General features: G+C 39.0%; 1 protein-coding gene across 2 annotated transcripts; it reads right to left on the reverse strand.

Moving 5' to 3' along the window:
* On the reverse strand, nt 1-10,874 carry galnt17 (polypeptide N-acetylgalactosaminyltransferase 17). Of its 2 annotated transcripts, XM_056243160.1 has the most exons (13): nt 10,626-10,874; nt 10,319-10,394; nt 8,146-8,425; nt 7,817-8,000; nt 7,216-7,382; nt 5,650-5,824; nt 3,895-4,092; nt 2,914-3,031; nt 2,563-2,748; nt 2,340-2,477; nt 1,387-1,482; nt 818-979; nt 1-720 (listed from the first exon to the last, which is right to left on the reverse strand). In XM_056243160.1, exons 2-13 carry the CDS (start codon nt 10,319-10,321, stop codon nt 574-576), a joined length of 1,854 nt encoding a protein of 617 aa, XP_056099135.1. In that variant the 5' UTR covers nt 10,322-10,394; nt 10,626-10,874; the 3' UTR covers nt 1-573. The 2 variants fall into 2 exon arrangements, with proteins under 2 accessions (XP_056099135.1, XP_056099134.1); XM_056243159.1 differs by having other exon boundaries at nt 10,319-10,874.
* Between the last annotated feature and the right edge of the window lie 10,709 nt (nt 10,875-21,583).

Consider the following 21,583-nt stretch of genomic DNA (forward strand, 5'->3'; position numbering starts at 1 on the left):
TAAAGGCTTCATGAACCTGTTTTTCAGGATACAAACTAAATGTTCATGAATTTAATTTAAGAGTAGATTTAAATGATGCATACAATAATGTATAGAGTACTTGCAATACAGTAGTCAATCATTTACAATGTTTAGTTGTCTTTTGGTTTCAGCACACAAAATTTGAGTCACATGTTTGTTCGCATGGTTGAACCTCAAATATCCAATTGCAAACTAAAGGAACTTCAAGATCTAGTTCTAGTGCCTCAAAACTTTCCATTGCATTGAGGTTACTTTAGGAACTGTTGATGTTCTTTAGAGTTCTTCCAGGAACTTATGGAATCCAACGTTCCTCAGAGAACTGTCCTTTTGGAAAGGATGTCTAGAGTTTCTCCAGAAGGAGGAAATCTGAGGAACCTGAATGGTGCCTCAAATATTTTTTAATCTTATGTAACGTGGAATGTAGCAAGACCGAAAACTAAACAAACGCGAACAAGATCTGCACCCCTTCGGCTCGAGTTCCACAAAACTGAATCAAGTTCCCAAACACTAGATGAAGGCCATTGAGATTTCCAACTTTCTAAGGGCACTGACTCACTGCCCTTGGTCCTGTTTCATTAAATTCTTGATGTTCCACTTCTGGCCAGTGCACGAACGCAGGATCAGAGCGTAGCCGAAGTAGACATTAGCCGGCACTACCTCGAGACAGCGTCCTGTAGCTCGGTTGATGATTGATTCATTCTTCAGGGAACAAAAATAAAAAGAATCATTTTACTGACCAAAGGCAAAAGGACAATTTTTTTTACAAAGTGCACTATATAAAACGTGACCCTTTCACCTGTGCAAAGTGCCAAGTTTTCTGCCGTACGCTAGAGACTTTCTCACAGTTCAGGAGCTGTGGGTAGTTGCTGATTTTATCATCCACCACACACCGAGTATCTTCACCGGTGCTTCCCAGAGGACCCAGGAAAAGATAACCCTCCTTAGTGTAGCGACCCAGCTACAAAATAGACCACAGTGGGGATAACGTGAATTTATTTAATTCAGTGATTTGGTAAACTGGGTCACTGAGTCATTCAGGGGCATTTTGGCACCCTAAGCTGATAATGTTTGCCAGATAGTTTTTGGCAGTTATGGCTATTTCCATATTGACAATTCATTTATTATTATTATTAGCAGGGTCAGGCACCAGAGCCGATAAGAAAACTGGTCAAGACTAGATCTGGGAGTTCTGGCCTCCAGATTGAATTCAAAACAGAAAATAGAGATGTTTTCTTATTTCTTGTCATCTTGTCATTTCATTGCTTAGTTGCAATGAACTCCCTCTAGGCGTAACCTATTTCCTGTGTGCAGAGTGAGTAGGGGTTTAGTGGAGGTCAGGTATAGCTGTGATGAGTGTGACTCTACCTGAGGGCCCCAGCCATGGCATGGGTGCAGAGTTGCCGTGTGGTTTTCCTTTATGCCCTGGTCCACACACAGATGGGTCACGTTGGTATTGCGAATCTAGAACACATTAAAAAGACTAAGCAGCTGATAGTTTGGCCCGCTTTTTGTTTGTTAATAAGTTATTATCTCACTATGAAACCTGTTTGGATAAGCCTTTTTATTATAAGACCTAAATAACAATGTTAAAGTGATCAAATATGTTACTCACCCTGATACCATAACACTTTCTTTCTTCCATGAAACACAAAGAAGATAATTGGAAGAATGTTCAAATTGGGTTTTTTCTATACAACAGAAGTGAATGGTGAACATTTGGTGCTGTCAAGCTGAAGTAAGATGATTAGTAAGCCAAATAATGATTTTAAATTTGGTTTACTCCTCACACTATGCAATCGTTTGGACAATGCAAAGACTTTTATTTACTTTTATAGTGATTTTTTGTCACTTTTTTCAAGCTTGACAGCCCCAGTCTACATTCACTTTCATTGTATGGAAAAGTGTGCTGAGGACATTCTTAAAAAAAATTGTCTTGTTTCATTGAAAAAAAAATCATACAGGTTTGAAGGACATGAGGGTGAGTAAATGATTTTTGGGTGAAATAACCACTTAAAAATAACTAAGTGAGGAAGGTTCTTCAAATAAAACCTGTGGCAACTGTGTTAATCAAAGACCCAGTGTAAAGGTGCAGTCAATTTGTGAACATGTTTTATCTATTGCCATTAGTGTATCGATGTATGAAGCACAGTTCACACAGAAGTCACTTTCAAACTAAGCAGCTTTCTGTTGATCAACATGGCGAATCAGCATGAGCAAATTGAACTGTTGTGAAACCTGATTGGGGGAAATCTTTTGCCCATGAATACTTGCAGAACAATGGCAAATTTGAGCCACCTTTAGTCATTAGTGACGCTTACTTCTCCATAAAAGAGAGTGTTGTTGTATCTCCTCATCTCTGGATAGATATTGTCGAGGTACCACTCAAAGCTTTTGCACTGGAGTCTTTCCCTGAGCGCTAGTCTCTGGGATACGTCTCCATAGTCAATGCCATGGTTCTGTAGAGACAAAAAAGTAAAAGTACAAAATGTTATACTATATTTTATAACCTATTATAATAGTGAAAATATGTTATGCGTTTACCTTCATTGGGAGGTTCCATGCCAAATAGACATTAGATTTGTATTGGTCCATCCAGACTTCTGCCACTCGAAGAGCATTGCGTCTAGTGTGAAAGGCGATGTTACTGTGGTAGGGCTTTTTTGTTCTAGCAATATGGGCCACTCTGGAACAGGGCAGAACTTCCATGCTGCCCCCACACAGCCAAACCTGGGATTTGAAAATATATACACACCTATAAAACTTCAGTTCTGAAATAATTTTAAAAGGAAAAAAGCTCAAATTCATTTTAAATGAAGGTTCTGTGGACTGAGCGTAGGGAGGCTAAGTTATGAATGCTCTACTTTAGTGGAGGGATGTGGGTGGCATACTAACCCTGATTCCCAGCTCTATATTTTCGCCTCCATACACGTCCATCCCAGCATCCAGAAGGCCCAACTCCCCAAAGTATTCCCGGTTTACCACAAAAGAGCAGCCTATCATTGCAGGCGTCCTAAAAATACAGATTTTACACTTTGTATTTTCAATGTTGTTTTTTCTCTGATATACTGATTAATCAATGAAGAAATGATGAGGTCAATACTGATAAATAATTATAAATAATTTTAAATAATATGAAATTGAAAGCAGTGAAAAATAAAATGTTTTTTTAAAGTTATATTTTTTTTAACATATTCTTATTTTATTTATTTTTCATATTTGTTTTATTTCAAACTGAATTTTTTTCAAACTGATTTTGTGAATTTGTAAATTTTTCACAGGAATTCTTTATTGTGAGATCTTTTTGCATTTAAGAGGCTATAGTAAGCACTTTTACACTGTATTAAGACCACTTGTAACCGTCCATTAGTTTTTTTTTGTGTTATCTCTGCTCTGAACTGTGGGTGAAATTGCAGAATTGCAGTGCCAAATGTACACAGTGTGAAACAAACAATACTGTGCTAGAATATTGTAGTGAGTTGATTAGCAATAGAAAACCAGTCACAATCTAAACAATGCTTACCTCATTAAATATGAATATGCTTTGTACAGCCCCATATACTTTCTATGCACTCTGTTCAGCATCAGTCTTAGAGTGAACTTGAAAATGCTCCCATGAATTATCCTTATATTCTTTGTAATCTTTTCTTTCTTTTTTTTGTTCCAAAAAAATTAAGACAACCAGAGACACATGAAGTGACATTTCCAAAGCTGGACAAGCAACTCCTTCTATTAAAACTTGTGTCCTGTACCTGCACATATGTATAGTGTGAACTTTTGCCACCTGGCTACCCAATATTAATTAATAACCCATAGTATGAACAATGTGAAACCTAGGATTGCGTTCAGAATGTGAAAAGTCCAGTAGGATCATACCTGATAGGTGCAGAAGTGTCCCCTTCATCCCACCACTGTTTCGGTGGGCTAATGTACATACACCAGAGCTCCCAGTTATAGCCGTGGCCTGAGTTCTCATAACGCTCCAGCTCAAACGTCTCGTCTTTAATGTTATCTATGGACGGCAGGATGATTCTCTTGTGGTTCTCCTTGATTCTAGACAGAACAGGTTCAGCCCTGACAAGGGGATGTAGAGGTTAGAATCAATATAAGCAAAGCTGTGTTTCACAGTGCTAACAACACTTCTTCAGCTCTGCTGTGGAGCTAAATCTAGTCCTGGCTTGAGAATGTGTTAGTGTGTGTTTCTCACCTCACATCAGCCAATTAGATGGACCTACAGAGGGCACATGAACCCTGTTTACACATAGTATTAAAATCTGTTCCATCTGAACAGAAGCGCACAGCACTAAATATAGGCATGAACAGGGTCCACAACGCTTAATAATCTGATTACAGAAAACCCATTTTTTGAAGGTTTTAAAAAAAAAAGCATGTGACGACATGCTGGGAAAAAAAAAAACATTTAAATCAGCCCAAGATGGTATGGTCTTAAGATGCTGGTCTTAGTTGCTCTCAGGTTAGTTTTAGAGGCTATTGAACCACTTTCAGATGGTCCTAAACCAGTTAAACACCAGTTCTGCAAGGCTGGGAGTTTAGCTAGACCTTCTGAAGGACCAGCTTGGCCAGGATGTAAGACTATCTTAACCCTCTGGGGTCTAAGGTGTTTTTGGGGTCCTTGAGATGTTTTGACATGCACTGACATTTGTGCTTTTTTCAGTTGCTTATAAACATATTAATGGCAAAGGTGTAATTACACTCTATTTAGCACAAACAGGGCTACCATAATATATGAGCAACATGTATGTACATGTTTGTATTTTTGAGAGAATATAGTTTATGCATGGTTATTGAAAAAACTAAAACTTAAAGTTTCTGAAATAAGGCCACAAAACACATACTAAATATTTGTCCACAAGACTTTTGACTAATGGATGTTGTCGCCTAGAGTTTTTGCTTTAAAATGATCTGAAAATCATCCTGCCTAATCATTTACACAAAACAACACATTGATTTAAATTTTGTAAGACACTTTTTGTTTGGAAAGGCAATATGCGAGGGGGCGTGAATGATTGTGAGAATCCTGAATAATGCCCTGATTCACACCTGAGAAACCAGCAAACCATTTTAAGCTGGTTTATTCCCTAGCGACTGACACTAGAGACTGCAGTTTTTAGTGTCCTTGTTAGCTCGCCCACCTCCCATGCCGGAGATGCCGGTTCGTGTCCCGCTCGGAACGGGGCGAGTAGGACCGGAGTGGTTACATAAGGCTTTGAAATAAAATAATTGTTTTTGGTTTTAGAAAATTGTCTACATTACTAAATATGTTTTAGAGAAAAGATTTTTTGTTTGTTTGTTTTTCCAATTTTTCTAGGCTATGCTTTTTCTTTCTTATTTTGACTTTATAAACACACTTTACCACTAACAAAATGATTAATGCATGAAGTCACATATTTAGAGACCCTCCACTTGATATCCAATCAGGAGAAGTAACAAGAAACATTTTATATGCATGTTACTATTGGTTGTAAACAGCTATCTGTCTCAGTTGAAAACTTGTTTAGATCACCCAAGACGTATGTTAATACCAGGTGTAAACAAGGCCTGAGGAGTCAAAGTGAGAGTAAGACCATCTATAAAACCAGTAGCATCGCGTAGCAAGTGCTAGATTCTCACCATGCCGGCGTGAACTCAACATGGGCATCAAAGAAGCCAGTCACCTCCCCAGTGGCCACTTTCCAGCCCTCGATGCGAGCTCGGATGAGGCCCTCTCTCTTCTGATTGCGCACTATTTTGATAAGACCCGGGTAGCGCTTGTTGACGTACTCCTCCAGTGGCCCTTTCAGTTGCACTGTCATGCATAAACACACACACATAAACGGTAAAGAGGGAGAAATCTCGTTTGATGGTGCATGAGTGCTCGTCGCTGTGTTTAAACCACACCAGAGGGATTGTCTCCTACGCCAAAACTCTTCCTTACCTTTGATCTGTGCTACGGGGATCCACACCATCCCCCTGGAAAACACGTTCTTGGAAAGTGTTCCCTTTCCCCACGTTAAACACTGTCATCTGCATTCCGAGTGACAAACTGTGAATCACTGACATTATGAGGACAGAAATGGGTGTGTTTCTCGCCTGCCCCCTCATTTTAGCAAATGCAGGCTTTTCCCCCCTGTGCTGATGGACGGTTGGCCCTCCGCCAGCGGCTCATGCCAACAATGTGATGGAAATTGAACTGTCTCTCTAGGAAGGCCTGAGCACACACTTTGATACAATAGACAAGCATTGCCATGCGCAATGTGAGCAAAGGGTGCTTTGGCTAAATTCTCCAGTTTTTCAGTGTTGACACTCGCGCTCAAATACAGCACAATGGATTAAACTCTGTCAGAATGGTTTAAGAAACTAGATTTTAGCATTTTCTACTTGTTATGTGGATAATAAGCTGTTCTTATGGGTTTTTAGTTCATTACTATACAGTTCCAAGGAGGAACCAAAAGAACCCAGCCATCTAATGGTGTGTTCAAGTCCTTTCGGACGTTCAGTTAAATGCACATGGCCATAATTATGGGTGGAAAACTCTGGGTTTTCTTTGATCCCAGAGTTTACAAATTGGGGTCATGTCAGTGAGAAAACTTGGCAGATACAATGGTAGCAGCATCTGTAGTTGACAGTAAATTGGTTAAAAATGTATGAAATTACTATTTGATAGTATTGTACAGTTAAGATAGAGGGAACTTTAGTAAAAGTTCGAAGAACATATTTTTGTTAGCTGGGTGGAATTGTTTCTATGGAAGCTTGTTTCCGCCACAGAATAAAACATTTTAAAAGATAATTGCGACTTTTCATCACACAATTGCGAGTTTACATCTTGCAGTTCTGACTTTATTTCTCAGAATTGCGTGTTTAAGTCAGAATTGCGAGATATAAACTCACAATTGCGTGTTCTCCTTTAGAAATGGGATTTTTTTTAAACGCACACACTCTTGATGCACATTCATTATTCATCATTGTAGAAGTAGAGTTAAAAAACCTTGTTGTATTTTTTGTAGAAAAGGTACATTGACATCTTGCTCCAATCAAAGTTATTTGAACGCACTGACATCGTAATTACGACTTCCCAACTGGTAAATACAAATACAGACTTGATTTTTTCAAACCATTTTATGGTTCACCAGAGAATTTTTTTTTAATAACCACTAAATATGTTTTTGTACCTTGTTGTTTAAAGCCAACTTATCTTACCGTCATCACTGTTGTCATCCACCAAGATGATCTCTTTTAGAAGATGAGCCGGTGTGTGGTTGATAGCTGAATGAACCGAGCGCAGGATGACGGACAACGCCTCATTTACGAAGATGAAGATGATGGAAATCTGTGGCAGGTCACGGGGATAAAAGGCCTTTTTGCATCTATAAAAACACACATAGTACATTCACAGAAGATCTTCTCAATATCTTTGAAACAAATCACCTCCTTGAAGCTTTGGTGCACTAGAATTTGTGAACAGAAGGAAAGCCACGTCTGGCTTTGCTTATTTGCACATTTTCACTGTAACAATTACATAGCCTAGCGAGGCTCAAATATGAAGCTTATTTATAGAATCTCATTTAGTTGAACTTAGAAACAGTAAATTTCACTTTCCTCTCCTCTCCAGTCTTGGTATATGGAAAATCTCATATGCAAATGGTTCTAGTCATTCTAGATACATTATAAAAATACATTTTTGTTAATAAATGACAAATATAAAAAATGTATAAAAGATGATGTCTCATCTTTGCTGGTCAGTTACATCAAAGAGCAACTGTAAAAAAATAAATAAAAGAAAAAGGTCCCTTGTACTAACTTGCTGGGCCGATAATCTGGAATAGATCTATCCAGAGAGATTTTGTCACTCAGAAATGCATTGTAGCCATATTTCTCCCTCAGGTATTTGGCCTCCTTTTCTTCTGTCGGTGTAAGTGTGGCTGGTATACCTCCTCTACCTCGGCCTCCAAAACCTTCGATGAGTCCAAGAGAATTGGACAAACCTATTCAACATAAATGATCCAATTAATAAAATGGCTTTCTTGTTCCGTGAAAAGGCATTTTTGTGAATAATACTATGATCAGACTTTACGTATTATACAGTATGTAGCGACTTTGTGGAGCTGTTTGTGAAATGAAAGGAGATACCATTCAGTTGTCTGTACACCACATCTTCCAGTGATCCCAGTCTTTTCAAGAGCACATCATGAGTGATGCTTGTCTCCTGAGCAGATCCATTCAGATACGTCTGTCCTCTCGCATCAGCAGCCGCCTGTTGACCTACAGGTTTGGTTGTGCGTAAATTGCACTTGCCCCAAAAAGTGATGAAGCCAGCCACCGTAAACACATTCAGCACCAGTAAGGTTTTCCATCTTCTCATCACAAAGGCCATGAAAAATGTTGGTGTTCGGAATCCAGAGAATCGCATCTTGAAAGACATTTCATACACAAATTTAACTTGTGATGTTTACTGAACTGATGGTCTATTTTTTTATTGATAGACACAGTAGAAGAGACAGGAAATCAACAGGAGACAGGAGACTAGAATAGGAAAATGACCGGGCTTGACACAAACTTAGGTCTACCGAGAGGCATGGCAAGCAATCACACTGCCCACGTCATCTAGACAATATTTTCGTATTTATTTAACTATTTCATTACATTCTGTGGAATATTTTATTCTGATTGGTCAATCGCGTCATTCAGCGGTTAAATATTTTAAAATAATGGCCACTGTACTCTAGTGTAACGCTGTAAAATGACTGCGAAATAGTCAGATATCATAGCCTATACAACGCATTCTCATCCTTTGGCGTCATATAGGTGACGCCTGACAAAACGTCGAAATACTACGCACATGGCACCCTTTAGCGTGAATATAACACGCGAAGTGATGGGAAGGTTTAGGTGTGGGGTAGGGTCTGCGTCTCATATTCACGCTAAAGGATGCCAGTCAACTTTATGACGCCTTGGGTTCGCGTGTTATATTCACGCTAAAGGGTGCCATGTGCGTAGTATTTCGACGTTTTGTCATATAGCGTCACCTATATGACGCCAAAGGATGAGAACGGGCTGGCCTATATGCCGGTACTACTTTTGTGTGTGGACCACTGATCTATATAATGTCATTCTATATAGATCAGTGGTGTGGACCCTTTTTACAGACTGTGATGATGACGCGTTTTAACGGTCATCAACAACCTAAATCCTGCAAAGTCTAATGTACATTTAAAAAACTATTTAACGCGCTGTGAGGGTGTTTCTAATACAGCGTCTATGAAAGTGACGGTAAAATTTATATCTTTCTCTCTTCTGACTGCCTTCATCAATCTCGCTCTTTTTTTTCTCCACTTTTTGAAAGTTGTAAAAACACAATTGTGGAGTTCTTCTTTTGCTATTTGAACAAATGGGAACACAAAAAAATATATAATATAGTCTCTTATTCACCGCTATAGAAGTTTACCCAACTATGACGACTTCCGCTTCTGAGAAACCCAGGAAATGTGAAAAGGGTCCATCGCATCACTCCGCTGTCTCTCTATGGTCATGTAAGTGCCAATTAGAATTAATTGACTTCATCTTTCAACTCAAAATGGTTATGTTTATGTTAAAAGGCCTCAGATGAGTATACTTTTATGGGGAACATAAAACTTTTGATACATGACTGGATGGCCTCAGGGTCTCCAGATCCACGAACTGGTAGAGATCGATAAGAGAGAGGATATTAATAATAATAACATACAAACATATTTTTAATAGCCCATTATTCCGTCTTCTTGCTAAATTGATTGTTGGCCAGACCTACATCATGGACTATCTACAAGTAATCAAATAATTTAACCCAATTGGTCAATATTTCCATTGTCCATGTAGCTAGGTCTATTTGGCACTATAAGCGGGGTAATGTAGTTAGCCGAAAATAAACCATTTCAAGGTGATAATGACCGACTCAACCCACAATAAACTGTCATATTTTACATTTATAATTCTCCACTACTTATGTTCCTAATAATTTCATATTTTGTTTCTTAACATTATTTAACATTATTCTACCAATCATTTCTTCTGTCTAAATGCATTTATGCCGTCTGTAAATGCACCCTTTCATAACACCCAAAAAATATGTTCAGGCAGATCACTAGCCTGGTTTTAAGACACGGTCTTCTGAAAATTAGACTTCTAGCCTACATTATTTGAATCTCCATACCCAACTGCTTTATCTGACCAAGAGCAAATGTAACTGACAACTTGAGTCACCGAGACTGTATACTTGTTATTCGGCTGTTATAGTTCATAGAAGAAATTTACCATTACCACTTACCATTTCGGATTGGTAAAATGCATCCTGCACTTGATAGTTGAGTCCGCCTGTGCGCTTTCATCCGTATTCACAGGTTCTTAAGAATAAAATCCACATGGGAAATTTATTTACATATTTAAAAGAGTCACAGCAAAGGTCCTTAACTGCAGTCATTCATCATAAGACATATCTGTCAGTCAGATTCAAGAAGTCTTCAATGACAAACACAGCTGTTCTTCTTTGCTGGAAATAATGTCAAAATATGTTTCGAGAGGTCAGGCTTAACCTGTGTGTTTGCCCTGGATAAACAGATGTAAAATCCCTTCACCTCAGATACGAGACTCCGCAGACGCAACATCATCTCCAGCCGGATTCATCCACATCAAGCGCAGTGCTCATTATAAGCGCTATTTCATATCCCGGTGTTATGTGATGGTCCTTCCGTGCAACGATGATCCCGGAGCAGCCCGCATCTCGTGCCATCCACACTGTTTTCTGCAGTTAATATGCCCTTAAATCGTTTTGTCCACATAATGCTGGATAGCGCCTCGGATGAGACTGATGGAAAACACGGAGTGGATGAAGCATGTGGAGCTTTGTGTAACTACAGAGCTGCTCACGCACCACTCTGTTCAACTATGATTTATACATTCAAAGAAGATACATTAAAGAAGATAATTACTTCCAGACTTAATATGTTTCTAGTCTAGTAGTTAATATGACGTGTTTTGAGTCAGTTTATATAACTGAAAGGAATACAACTGCACTGTAAAAAAAAAGATATAGGCTACTTGTCTTGAGGCACTATTTTGGATTGGCACACTGGTGGAAGGAACCCTCTGGAGAACCTTTGTGGACTATGGAGAATTCACAGTCTTTGGAGTTATTGCATGAACATATATGGGTTCCATTTTTAAGTTCCTAACCAAGAACTCCGCTTTTTGAAAAGGTTCTTGCTTCTTCAGATGGTTTGTGCACCCAATAGGTGCCTCGAGTATAGTATATTTTCATATTTACAGTAAAAATCATGGTGTTCCAAATCTGTGTGGCTGTATTGTTTCCCTAAAACAAGAATGGGGAGATTTTGCAGGATGTCCAAGCTGTTCTCTTCCATACAGTGAATATGAATGGCAACTGCAGACATTGACTGCAGCAAAATACAAAATAAAAGGAGTTCATACAGTGAGTCTTCTGAATCCATATGATAGGTTGGCTTCTTGAACAGCCTGAAATTTAAAACAATGGGTCTCATTCACTAACACACAAATTTGGGTGTGAAATCTGCATTCGAACCTTTTCACACACAAAAAATCATGATTTAGTATAAAATTTACAACAACAAAAAAATGTAGGAACAACTGATACCACATAGATGCAAAAATCACATAGGCCTACTCTGGGTGGCCTTATAAGCATGTTAAGATTAAATTTTATACAGAAATTATTTAATCATATCAGTGAAAGAGTAGGGTGTGTTATAGCCCAAGCTGCAATTTCTCTGCATAAAAAGCAGATATGCGTATGTACAGCTAGCTAAGTTTTAAAAGGTTTGAAGCTATAAAGGTGTTTTGTTGTGTGTGTTTATATAAACTGGTATTGAGCATGGCACACTTGGCATTGCTGAAGGATCTTGCTGTGCATGCTCGCAGGTGACAGTGCATCTTTAGAGAGCTTCATGTGTTTACTCAGAGTGCTGGAAGGCTGTAAAAAAAGGTTGTGCGGAAAGCCTTTATACAGAGATTGTTTCGGCTTGTTTGTGCAAATCATTTAGAATACTCCAAATTCATTAACATTAGAAAGAGATTAAGAACCATTTTACATGCATAAGCACATGTAGTGAAGTAGGCTACATTTTTTGAGAGAAGTTCTCCTGTGTTACACATACAAATAATCCACGCAATTATTAGTGAATGAGACCCATTATACGAGATGTCGGATCTCATTTGTGCCCTGCATTATCCAAGTCTGATGACAAAGGCATCAAATGTTTTAGTCTTGTGAACAACCGGTATTGACGTCAAACCTTTTGTAATGTGTTTTTTGAAGCAAGCACAAACAGAACAGGTGTTGTGCCTAATTTGGACTCCCTGCCAATTGAGAAGTGAGAAAAATTTTAAGCTATGAGAATGAGTAAATGGTGAGCAGTATGCAAGCTTGTGCTTAATTTGATTAGAAAGTTGCTCATTTTAGTCTTATTTTTTCAGACCTGATAATTCATTTCTCTTGCAAGATTTGGCAACACTGATGATAACAGAATTAAATTTTTTGATAAACTATTTTTTTTAGAACATGCTTAGGCAAGCATGCTGTATTTACAGCACGGTAGGGGATCGTTTCATTCACACTCACAGAGGAGGAGATGGGTCTTAGGTCTGGGATTTTGAAGTCTTAAAGGGAAGTTCTAGAAGCATCATATTTGATTGCTTCCAATATCCATTTTGCAGATCACTCACTCACTCACTCACTCACTCACAGCATTGACCAAGATACTTTTAGTAGCACTGAAATCTGACCCTAATTCTAAACCTATAGTAACCAGGAAGACATTTTTAAAATCCATCCATCATGTAACCACTTAAACTAAATGTATTTTGAAGGTTTATTTTGAAGCTGTCGACTTCAATGTACAGCTGTATGGGTTGTTCAGTGGTTTTCCTCTCTGTTGCACCTTTAAATTCCACGAGTTTAGGAGGAAATAGGTCACCCATATAGCCCAAGGAATTGATGTGCCTGGGCACACAGCGGTAACTTGGTAGATCTCGACACACTCACATTATTCCCTCTCTGCATGCATGGCGAGTCTTCACACAACTGCATTATATGACCCTTGGTTCTTCGAAAGAACTGACATTCTTGTTCTTGATTACTTGATAAACAGGAAGTGGCATAATGAGGTTGAATACTGAATACAAAGATGAAAGTATAAGGATGGGAGGAACCCAATAGATGAAAGTGCACTAAAAATACTTCAGGGAGCCACACCCATAACAACATCATCCTCTGACTCAGGCCAGTTTGATTGGGTCAGTTTGTGATCAGCATGTTTTGATGAGAATATTGTGTTTTATGTTCCAATGAACCAGATTCAAGCCAAATACAGCTTTAGTCAACAGGAAATCATAACTGACCGTATTTACTTTATTTGCACTCATTTCTATTCTGTCAACAATTTCTCAGTGCACATTATGTCCAAAAAAAAAGAAGAAAAGTTGTCTTTCTTTCTACGGAGCCCCGCACATGACATTGTGGGCATGAATTAAATACATTCCCTCGTTTTAGGTAAATTGTGGCCACTTGTTCTAATTTCTTTCATCATTTTAATTAAACTGTGGTTTGTATACATTAAACCGAGGCGAATGAATTAGTACAACTTGAATTTAGCTAAACCGAGGAGGCAAAATAGTATGTGTGCATGGTTTAACAAGAGAGCAAATTAATGAAATGTGGCTCTGTCGTATCTTTCACCAACATGTTGGTTATTTTTCTGCCTCTAAAATAATGTTTCTTTTTAATTGACATTATAAGTCCCACACTAATTCAATATCCTGATACACCTGGAAATACCTGTTTTGGACACAACGGCTGCATCCGAAATCGCATACTCTCTTGAGTAGGTATATTTTGAAGTAATTACTTCATTACCGTTAAAAAAGTATGTTCTGTATAGTATGAATGTAATTAGGATGGACTACATTCACCATGTTGTTAATATCATGTGACCTACCAGCATCGGTTGCGTTGCTTCACTGACATTCATAAAACCTCTCCTGTGGCCTCATGGGATACTAAAGTGTCCATCATATGCACACTTCAGAATCTCGCTGGAAGAAGGTCATCTGGGTACTTTTACCTACTCTTTTATGAGTACTGTGAATTCGGACATATTTTTTCACCTACTTTATAGTAGGGAAGTATGCAATTTCGGATTGAAACAACAGCATTTTCCAGTCACTTTAACATTTCATTAAAAGAAATATGGTGTTAGTTAGTGACTAGTTGATTTCAGTATTTGCTAAGGCACTGAGATATGGTGTGGTCTAAAACGTCCATCTAGTGTATAGAAGCACAATATAAAAGGAGCATGTCAAACGCAAAAACGTGTTCTGTGTGAAAAGCGGTATTGTCAGCAAAGTAGTCACGCACAATATGTAGACAAGGCTGTCAACAATTTTAGAACAGTTGATTGCAACACAATCTCATGGCAATTCATAGTTATTTACGGTTTGCCGTATTTCGTATGAATAGGACTACAATCTCAATCTACGTCTTCGAACAGTCTGCTTACACCCCAGTGACGGGTATGTTTCGACCTTCTGACCTTCATGCTTACTTTTTTCAAATAATCATACGCTTTTCATACGTAATCGCCTCCTTGTAACATAGCTACATGTTCCCATGAGATCAGGTTGTCTGTATCTTGCTGTTGAACAGACTCGTGGACTATTTGTGAGGTGGAACAGTCATGTGCTCAGCTGTGTGGATCTGAATGATGAAATAGCTTCATCAAAATAGAGCTCTTGAAGGAGAGGGAAGGGGGTTGGACTGAGATGGCAGGTGTTCATTTGTAAATAGTGAGTTATTCCTCATCTGGGGACTTTCTCAAATGAGGTCAGTAGCAAATGGGTAAAATTAGGCAATGGTTTGTGAGAATAAGTTGCTGATAGCTGCTACTTTCTTCCCAAAGTAAGTGATGAAGTTTACAGAGGTAAGTGATAACAGAAAACACATACAGTATAGATTTTGTAAGAAAAATAAGGTCTTTAAAAGAGAGTTCTGAACCTTTGTACCTTTGTTTTTAAGAGTGCAGGAAACCTATTTGAAATTTCCACTCACAATTTTTCTGTGTTCAATGATGTGTTATACAAAATAATGTTGCACGGCCTCACATTTACACTTATCTCAGGCTATAACGTTTGTGTCTAAAGTTTGTTCTGGTCTGTCTGACTTTGCCAGGTTGTCTGTCACAACAGCCTAAATAGTATGTACAATAATATGCTGTCAGAGGCTGTCTGGGAACAGCTTCAAAATCTAATTTAGTATGCCAAGCATGCATCTCCTTCAACCATTTGTTGAGTTCACTCCTTAAATTGCCAGTAAATTTAGTTTGCTTGCCGTAATACTTTAAGGTATTGGTCTATAATGGTGCTCTGTGAAATCTTACTGTGATCGTCGAAAGTATTAGAATCTTTTTTTATTATTCACAGGTGATATGTTTTGACCCAGTTTCAGTGTCTAGTCTGCTAGCTGCTGTTTCCGAGACTGAATTCAGCCTCCAATATTTGAAGAAAGATGCTAAGATGTATTATTGTGAGTTGAGCAAGAGGTTTTTGACACTGGGTCAGGATCAGACCTCACACTTTCTACAGTGGTCACAGCATTAATTCCGTTTTGAAGCTTTAACGCATTTGGTCTGCGTCAGGTCTGTCACCATTTATAAGATCGGCGTGGTTCTCCATTTAGCAGCTTGCTGTCAGGCTGATTGTTCTCATGCTGTCAGCAGCAGTCATGTTGTGCCGGCGCTGCATTCTAATCCCAGCACACTGTGTGACTCATGTACTTCTCTGAAGTTAGTGATAGATCAATAATTTCATCAGTTCTCTTTTCCTCTTAAAGCATGATGCAGCTAAGTGGTTAAAGCTCTTAAATTGCCTTTTTAGAAGGGCTATCAAGACTTAAATTTAAAAAAGGCTCTGGTTGGATCTGTTACTTAGTCACCAAGTTAATGTTACACCCCAAGGCTTTACGTTAAAATGAGCAACAGCACTGCAATTCTCTTGTGGTTTAAGACTTACTGTGTGATAGAGGAAAGTCATGGTTATCTACAAAGAAACTTTTATGGGTTTTCCATATTTGTTTTATAATGGGAATCGTTGACATAGAATTGCATCAAATACACTGAACAAAATTATAAACGCAACACTTTCGTTTTTGCCCCCATTTTTCATGAGCTGAACTCAACGTTCTAAGACTTTTTTATGTACACAAAAGGCCTATTTCTCTCAAATATTGTTCAAAAATCTGTTTAAATCTGTGTTAGTGAGCACTTCTCCTTTGCCGAGATAATCCATTCGCCTCACAGGTGTGGCATATCAAGATGCTGATTAGACAGCATGATTATTGCACAGGTGTGCCTTAGGCTGGCCACAATAAAAGGCCACTCTAAAATGTGCAGTTTTACTGTATTGGGGGGAGCCACCATTTGGCTCACGCAGTGCAACACATCTCCTTCACATAGAGTTGATCAGGTTGTTGATTGTGGCCTGTGGAGTGTTGGTCCACTCCTCTTCAATGGCTGTGCGAAGTTGCTGGATATTGGCAGGACCTGGAACACGCTGTCGTATACGCCGATCCAGAGCATCTCAAACATGCTCAATGTGTGACATGTCCGGTGAGTATGCTGGCCATGCAAGAACTGGGATGTTTTCAGCTTCCAGGAATTGTGTATAGATCCTTGCAACATGGAGCTGTGCATTATCATGCTGAAACATGAGGTGATGGTCGTGGATGAATGGCACAACAATGGGCCTCAGGATCTCGTCACGGTATCTCTGTGCATTCAAAATGCTATCAATAAAATGCACCTGTGTTCGTTGTCCATAACATACGCCTGCCCATGCCATAAGCCCACCGCCACCATGGGCCACTCGATCCACAACGTTGACATCAGCAAACCGCTCAACCACACAACCCCATACACGCTGTCTGCCATCTGCCCTGTACAGTGAAAACTGGGATTCATCCGTGAAGAGAACATATCTTCATATGTGATTCATATCCCGTTTATGGTTCATTTACATGTCTTTGGTCCATGTTGCGTTCATATTTCAGTTGAACCGCACCAGAGTTAGTTTGAAAGCAGACCGAAACCCATCATTTCAGCGGTCTCGGCCCGCTTGTTTGGTCCAAACCAAAGTTTGGATGTCAGCGTTCACACTTATTCAAATGAATCGCACTAACAGAGCAATAGCACCAGGATTTGGTTTAATCAAACCAAACCTGCCAAGTGTGAACAAACCCTTAAACTCAATGTGTCAAAAACTAGAAATCCTACTTTTTGGTATGCAGACAGCTGTGCATAAACTTAATATTCCAGACAGCAACATAGTGTCGGCCCAGATCCGGCAAACATCTGGTACGTGTTGAATCCACATGCACCAGAAATGGCCCGGATCTGGGCCGACACTATGTTGCTGTCTGGGTAATAACTTGTTAACTGATTCCAATTCAGTATCTTCATCGTTTCATATGCTCAATACTCCCGTTGTTTTTTATGCGCAGTTGACATTCGATGCCCATATTAAAATGGTCTTGAGAACTGCTTTTTTCTACCTTGTAAATATTGCTAGACTTTGCGAGAGATCTCTCTCCTTGCCCGATGCAGAAAAGCGTGTTCATGGCTTTATACGTCAAGGTTTGATTATTGCAATGCACTTTACTCTGGTCTTCCTGATAAATCCATTAAGAAACTGCAATATATTCAGAATTCAGCCGCCTGGGTACCGACTCACTGACTCATACAACTGTTCGCCAGCATATTTCCCCATCAATTACACTGCATGGCTTCCCATACATGCACGTATCAATTCTAATTTTGCCATATTTTAACAAGCTATTCATGGGAGAGCCCTATCTCTGTAACCTAGTTTCTCCATATCCAACTCAGTCTCTATGCTCTTCTGGTTCTTCAGCAGCCCTCATTTAAATAAAAGTCTGCGGGGGGTCGAGCATTCTCTACTTCAGCTCCACGGTTATGGAATGCTCTTCCTTTGGTAATTAGAATTCTCTTAAGACTTATATTTTTAAATCTGCTTATTGTCTTTGAGTGTCATTTCTTTTCCTTGTTTGTATTTTTTTGTAATCTTGTTATTTTTAGTTGTATTACTGTTTTTAGTATCATTACTCTGTTGTTGTTATACTCTTTGCCAAGATGGCATATTTTATTGATCCTGGAGCAAAATTCCTGTCTGAAAATGTTGTCCTAACCATATCCCTACCCCTAACCCTACCCATAACATATCGCTAACATCAGAGGGAAATGACAGGTGAATAACACTGATGTAGAAACACTTATTGATGGTTGTAAGCCTAAACTTGACATAAACAAAATCTGACTGGTTGATTGGAATGTTGTTCCAGGATCAATAGAGATGTTTACATTTAGGCTACATTTTACATTTATTCATTTAGCAGACGCTTTTATCCAAAGCGACTTACAAATGAGAACAATAGAAGCAGTTAAACTAACAACAATATGCAAGTGCTATGACCCTTCCCAGTTTAATCTAACGCAGTACATGTACTTTTTATTAAAAAAAAAGAAAAGAAGATAAAGTGTTAGTATTAATGGATCAAGTGTTGATGAAAAAGATGCGTCTTCGGCCGTTTCTTGAAAATGGCTACGGACTCAGCCGCTCTGGTTGATTTAGGTTAGGCCGGTCATTCCACCAGCAGGGACCAGTCCAGGTAAAGGTCTGAGAAAGAGATTTTGTGCCTCTTTGAGATGGCACCACAAGACGACGTTCACTTGTAGAGCGCAAGCTTCTGAATGGCATGTAAGTCTGAAGTAATGAGTTTAGGTAAAAGGGAGCAGAGCCAGTGGTTGTTCTGTAGACAAACGTCAGTGACTTGAATATGATGTGAGTTTTGTGAGGAGAGGAGTGACACGTGTTCTCTTCGGCTCATTAAAGACCACTCTAGCTGCAGCATTTTGGATCAGTTGCAGAGGTTTGACAGTGCAAGCTGGAAGACCAGCCAGGAGAGCATTACAATAGTCCAGTCTGGATAGAACAAGCACTTGGACAAGGAGTTGTGTAGCATGCTCTGATAGGAAGGGCCTGATCCTCCTAATGTTGTATAAGGCAAATCTGCAGGACCGGGCAGTTCTAGCAATGTGGTCTGTGAAGTTCAATTGATCATCAATCACAACTCCAAGGTTCCTGGCTAACCTTGATGAAGTTATGGATGACGAACCCAGCTGAATGAAGTTGTGGTGTAGTGTTGGGTTGGCTGGGACCATAAGCAGCTCTATCTTCACAAGGTTTAGTTGAAGGTGGTGGTCCTTCATCCAGACAGAAATGTCTGTCAGGCAGGATGAGATGCGAGCAGCTACTGTCGGATCCTCTGGTTGAAATAAGAGGTAGAGTTGTGTCATCAGCGTAGCAGTGATAGGAAAAGCCATGTTTCTGAATCACAGATCCTAGTGGTGTCATGTAGATGGAGAAGAGAAGTGTTGTTTTATTTATGAAGAATGTGGCAAAATCGTCAGCTGTTGGGTTGATCCAGGAACATGTTGCACTTGGTAAAATCATTTTTTTTTAAATTGATTGTATAAGTTTTTTTTTAACAATTGTATTTATTTTAATATTTCATATTTTAATATTATTTCAATATATGACTCGCCCGGCTCCCTGAGTCATAGCCGTTCGAAATCGGGGGTCCCAGCGAACGGCGGTCCGGTAGGGGGCATCCCCGAGGCCCGCCACTCTAGCGTTCGGGCAAGGGTTCCCCTGGGACCTCCTCCCCCGAATCTGAGCTCTCTGGGTCTTTGCGTTCCAGAGATACGAGCGATTTTCTTCTGAGATCGTGATGTCACCGGCGTCCGCAATTTTGCAGCGCGCCCGATGGTTTTCTGCTAATATCTCCGCGAAACACCACCAAAAACTATGGAACTTATATGGTTCTTTTCATCTCGACTAGATGGTCCCAACGAGCTCGGTGCTCGCCAAAGCCGTCTATTATTCGCCGAGATATTTGCGTAATAGACGGTATTGTCTATGAGTTCGAGCACGAGCGCTCTTGTAAAATTTGGTTCCAATCTGAAACATCACCACTAGAGGCCGCTAAAAGTTACATAAAGCACCTTTAACCATATACAAAATGTAATAATTTATTTAAATAAAAAAATAAAAAATTAAAATACAATTTTAATATTTGATATTTTAATATTTAAAACTATATTGAATATTTAAATAAATAATACATATTCAAATTAAATATGAATAATACAAATTACAAATGTATAATATTAATATATATTTTTTAACAATTAATTCAAAATAAAATGCCAATAAAACAATGATTAATTCTGCATGCCCTTAGGACTCTTAGCGTCAGATGTTGGTTTAGAGTGCATGAGAGCATGGTGATTGCAGTTGCACTTGATAATTGTCACCCTATAGCACACTAACTAGTGTTAGGAGAGCTTTGAGCTGAGACAGTAATGACAGCGAGTCTTTATCCTCAGGACTTCTCACTCACCCGTCTACATGAGTCAAGGCTCTGTCTGTGACACTTCCACACAGCCAGCAAAGATACAGAGCAGTGTTTTTTACAGCACTGAACAAAGACACATGGAGTTCTCCTCCTCTCTCAAGTGCTATGAGGTTATTTTAATGTCATGCCTTGAGAATGTGTGTGTTCAAGGAGTTAAAAATTCTGGATTAAAGTGGTGAAACAGGCTTCCGCTGGTGGGCTGTGGAGTCCTCACACTTGCTGGCAGATTAAATATTGAGAGGATTAGAAGAAAGAGCTGACATCTAAGCATTTAGGCTTAATTACGCAGAATATTTAATGTGCATTGAATGTCTTCACCAGTAAAGACTATACTAGATTGTTGAAACACTCCTAATATTCTCCTTATGATGATAACATGTTTTGCACTTAATTCGTTCTGTCGCATATGTGAAGCTTGATGTTATTATGAAGCTTATAGGCCTATGATGCTCAGCACCAAATGAACAACGGCCCCATGTGCCTCAAAATGAGTTTAATATGATCTGTTTTTCACCCACTCTAGAGAATTCAGAGGCCCAGACTGAGCAAAAAAAGTGCAATTTGGTACAAAAGGCCTTTTACTTGATAAACAAAAGTATATGGTATTAATCACACAATAGAAGAAATGTATTAGATTGTGTACAACAGGTTTTTCATCATGTGGATAATTTAGAGCCCTTAGAAATTTGGTAAACACTTTATTTTACAGTGTCATTGTTACATATGTTACATGTAGTCAGTAATAACTGTAAATTATGCATAATTATGCAACTAACCCTAAACCAAACCAAATCCTAACCCTATAAGTGCATGTAGTTAAGTTAAGTACATATTACTCAGTACTTACATTGTAACAAAGACACATTAACCGAAATTTGTGTCAAATACAATACACAAATTTGAGCCACAGCTTTCCTGTAGCTCAAACAGTAGAGCGTTGGCGCTTGGTCATGGGTTCGATTCCCAGGGAAAGCAAGCACTGATACGGATGTAAATGTGTACCTTGAAATGCAA

Source organism: Rhinichthys klamathensis, unplaced genomic scaffold, assembly GCF_029890125.1.
Source record: "Rhinichthys klamathensis goyatoka isolate OS25496 unplaced genomic scaffold, OSU_Roscu_1.1 h1tg000781l_1, whole genome shotgun sequence".
Lineage (NCBI taxonomy): Eukaryota > Metazoa > Chordata > Actinopteri > Cypriniformes > Leuciscidae > Rhinichthys > Rhinichthys klamathensis.

Coding starts and splice junctions, on each gene's coding strand:
- galnt17 (XM_056243160.1), bottom strand. Junction 7,383..7,816: donor CCAGATTATCGGCCCAGCAA/GTTAGTACAAGG, acceptor GTGTTTTTATAG/ATGCAAAAAGGCCTTTTATC. Junction 980..1,386: donor GCCATGGCTGGGGCCCTCAG/GTAGAGTCACAC, acceptor TCTATTTTGTAG/CTGGGTCGCTACACTAAGGA.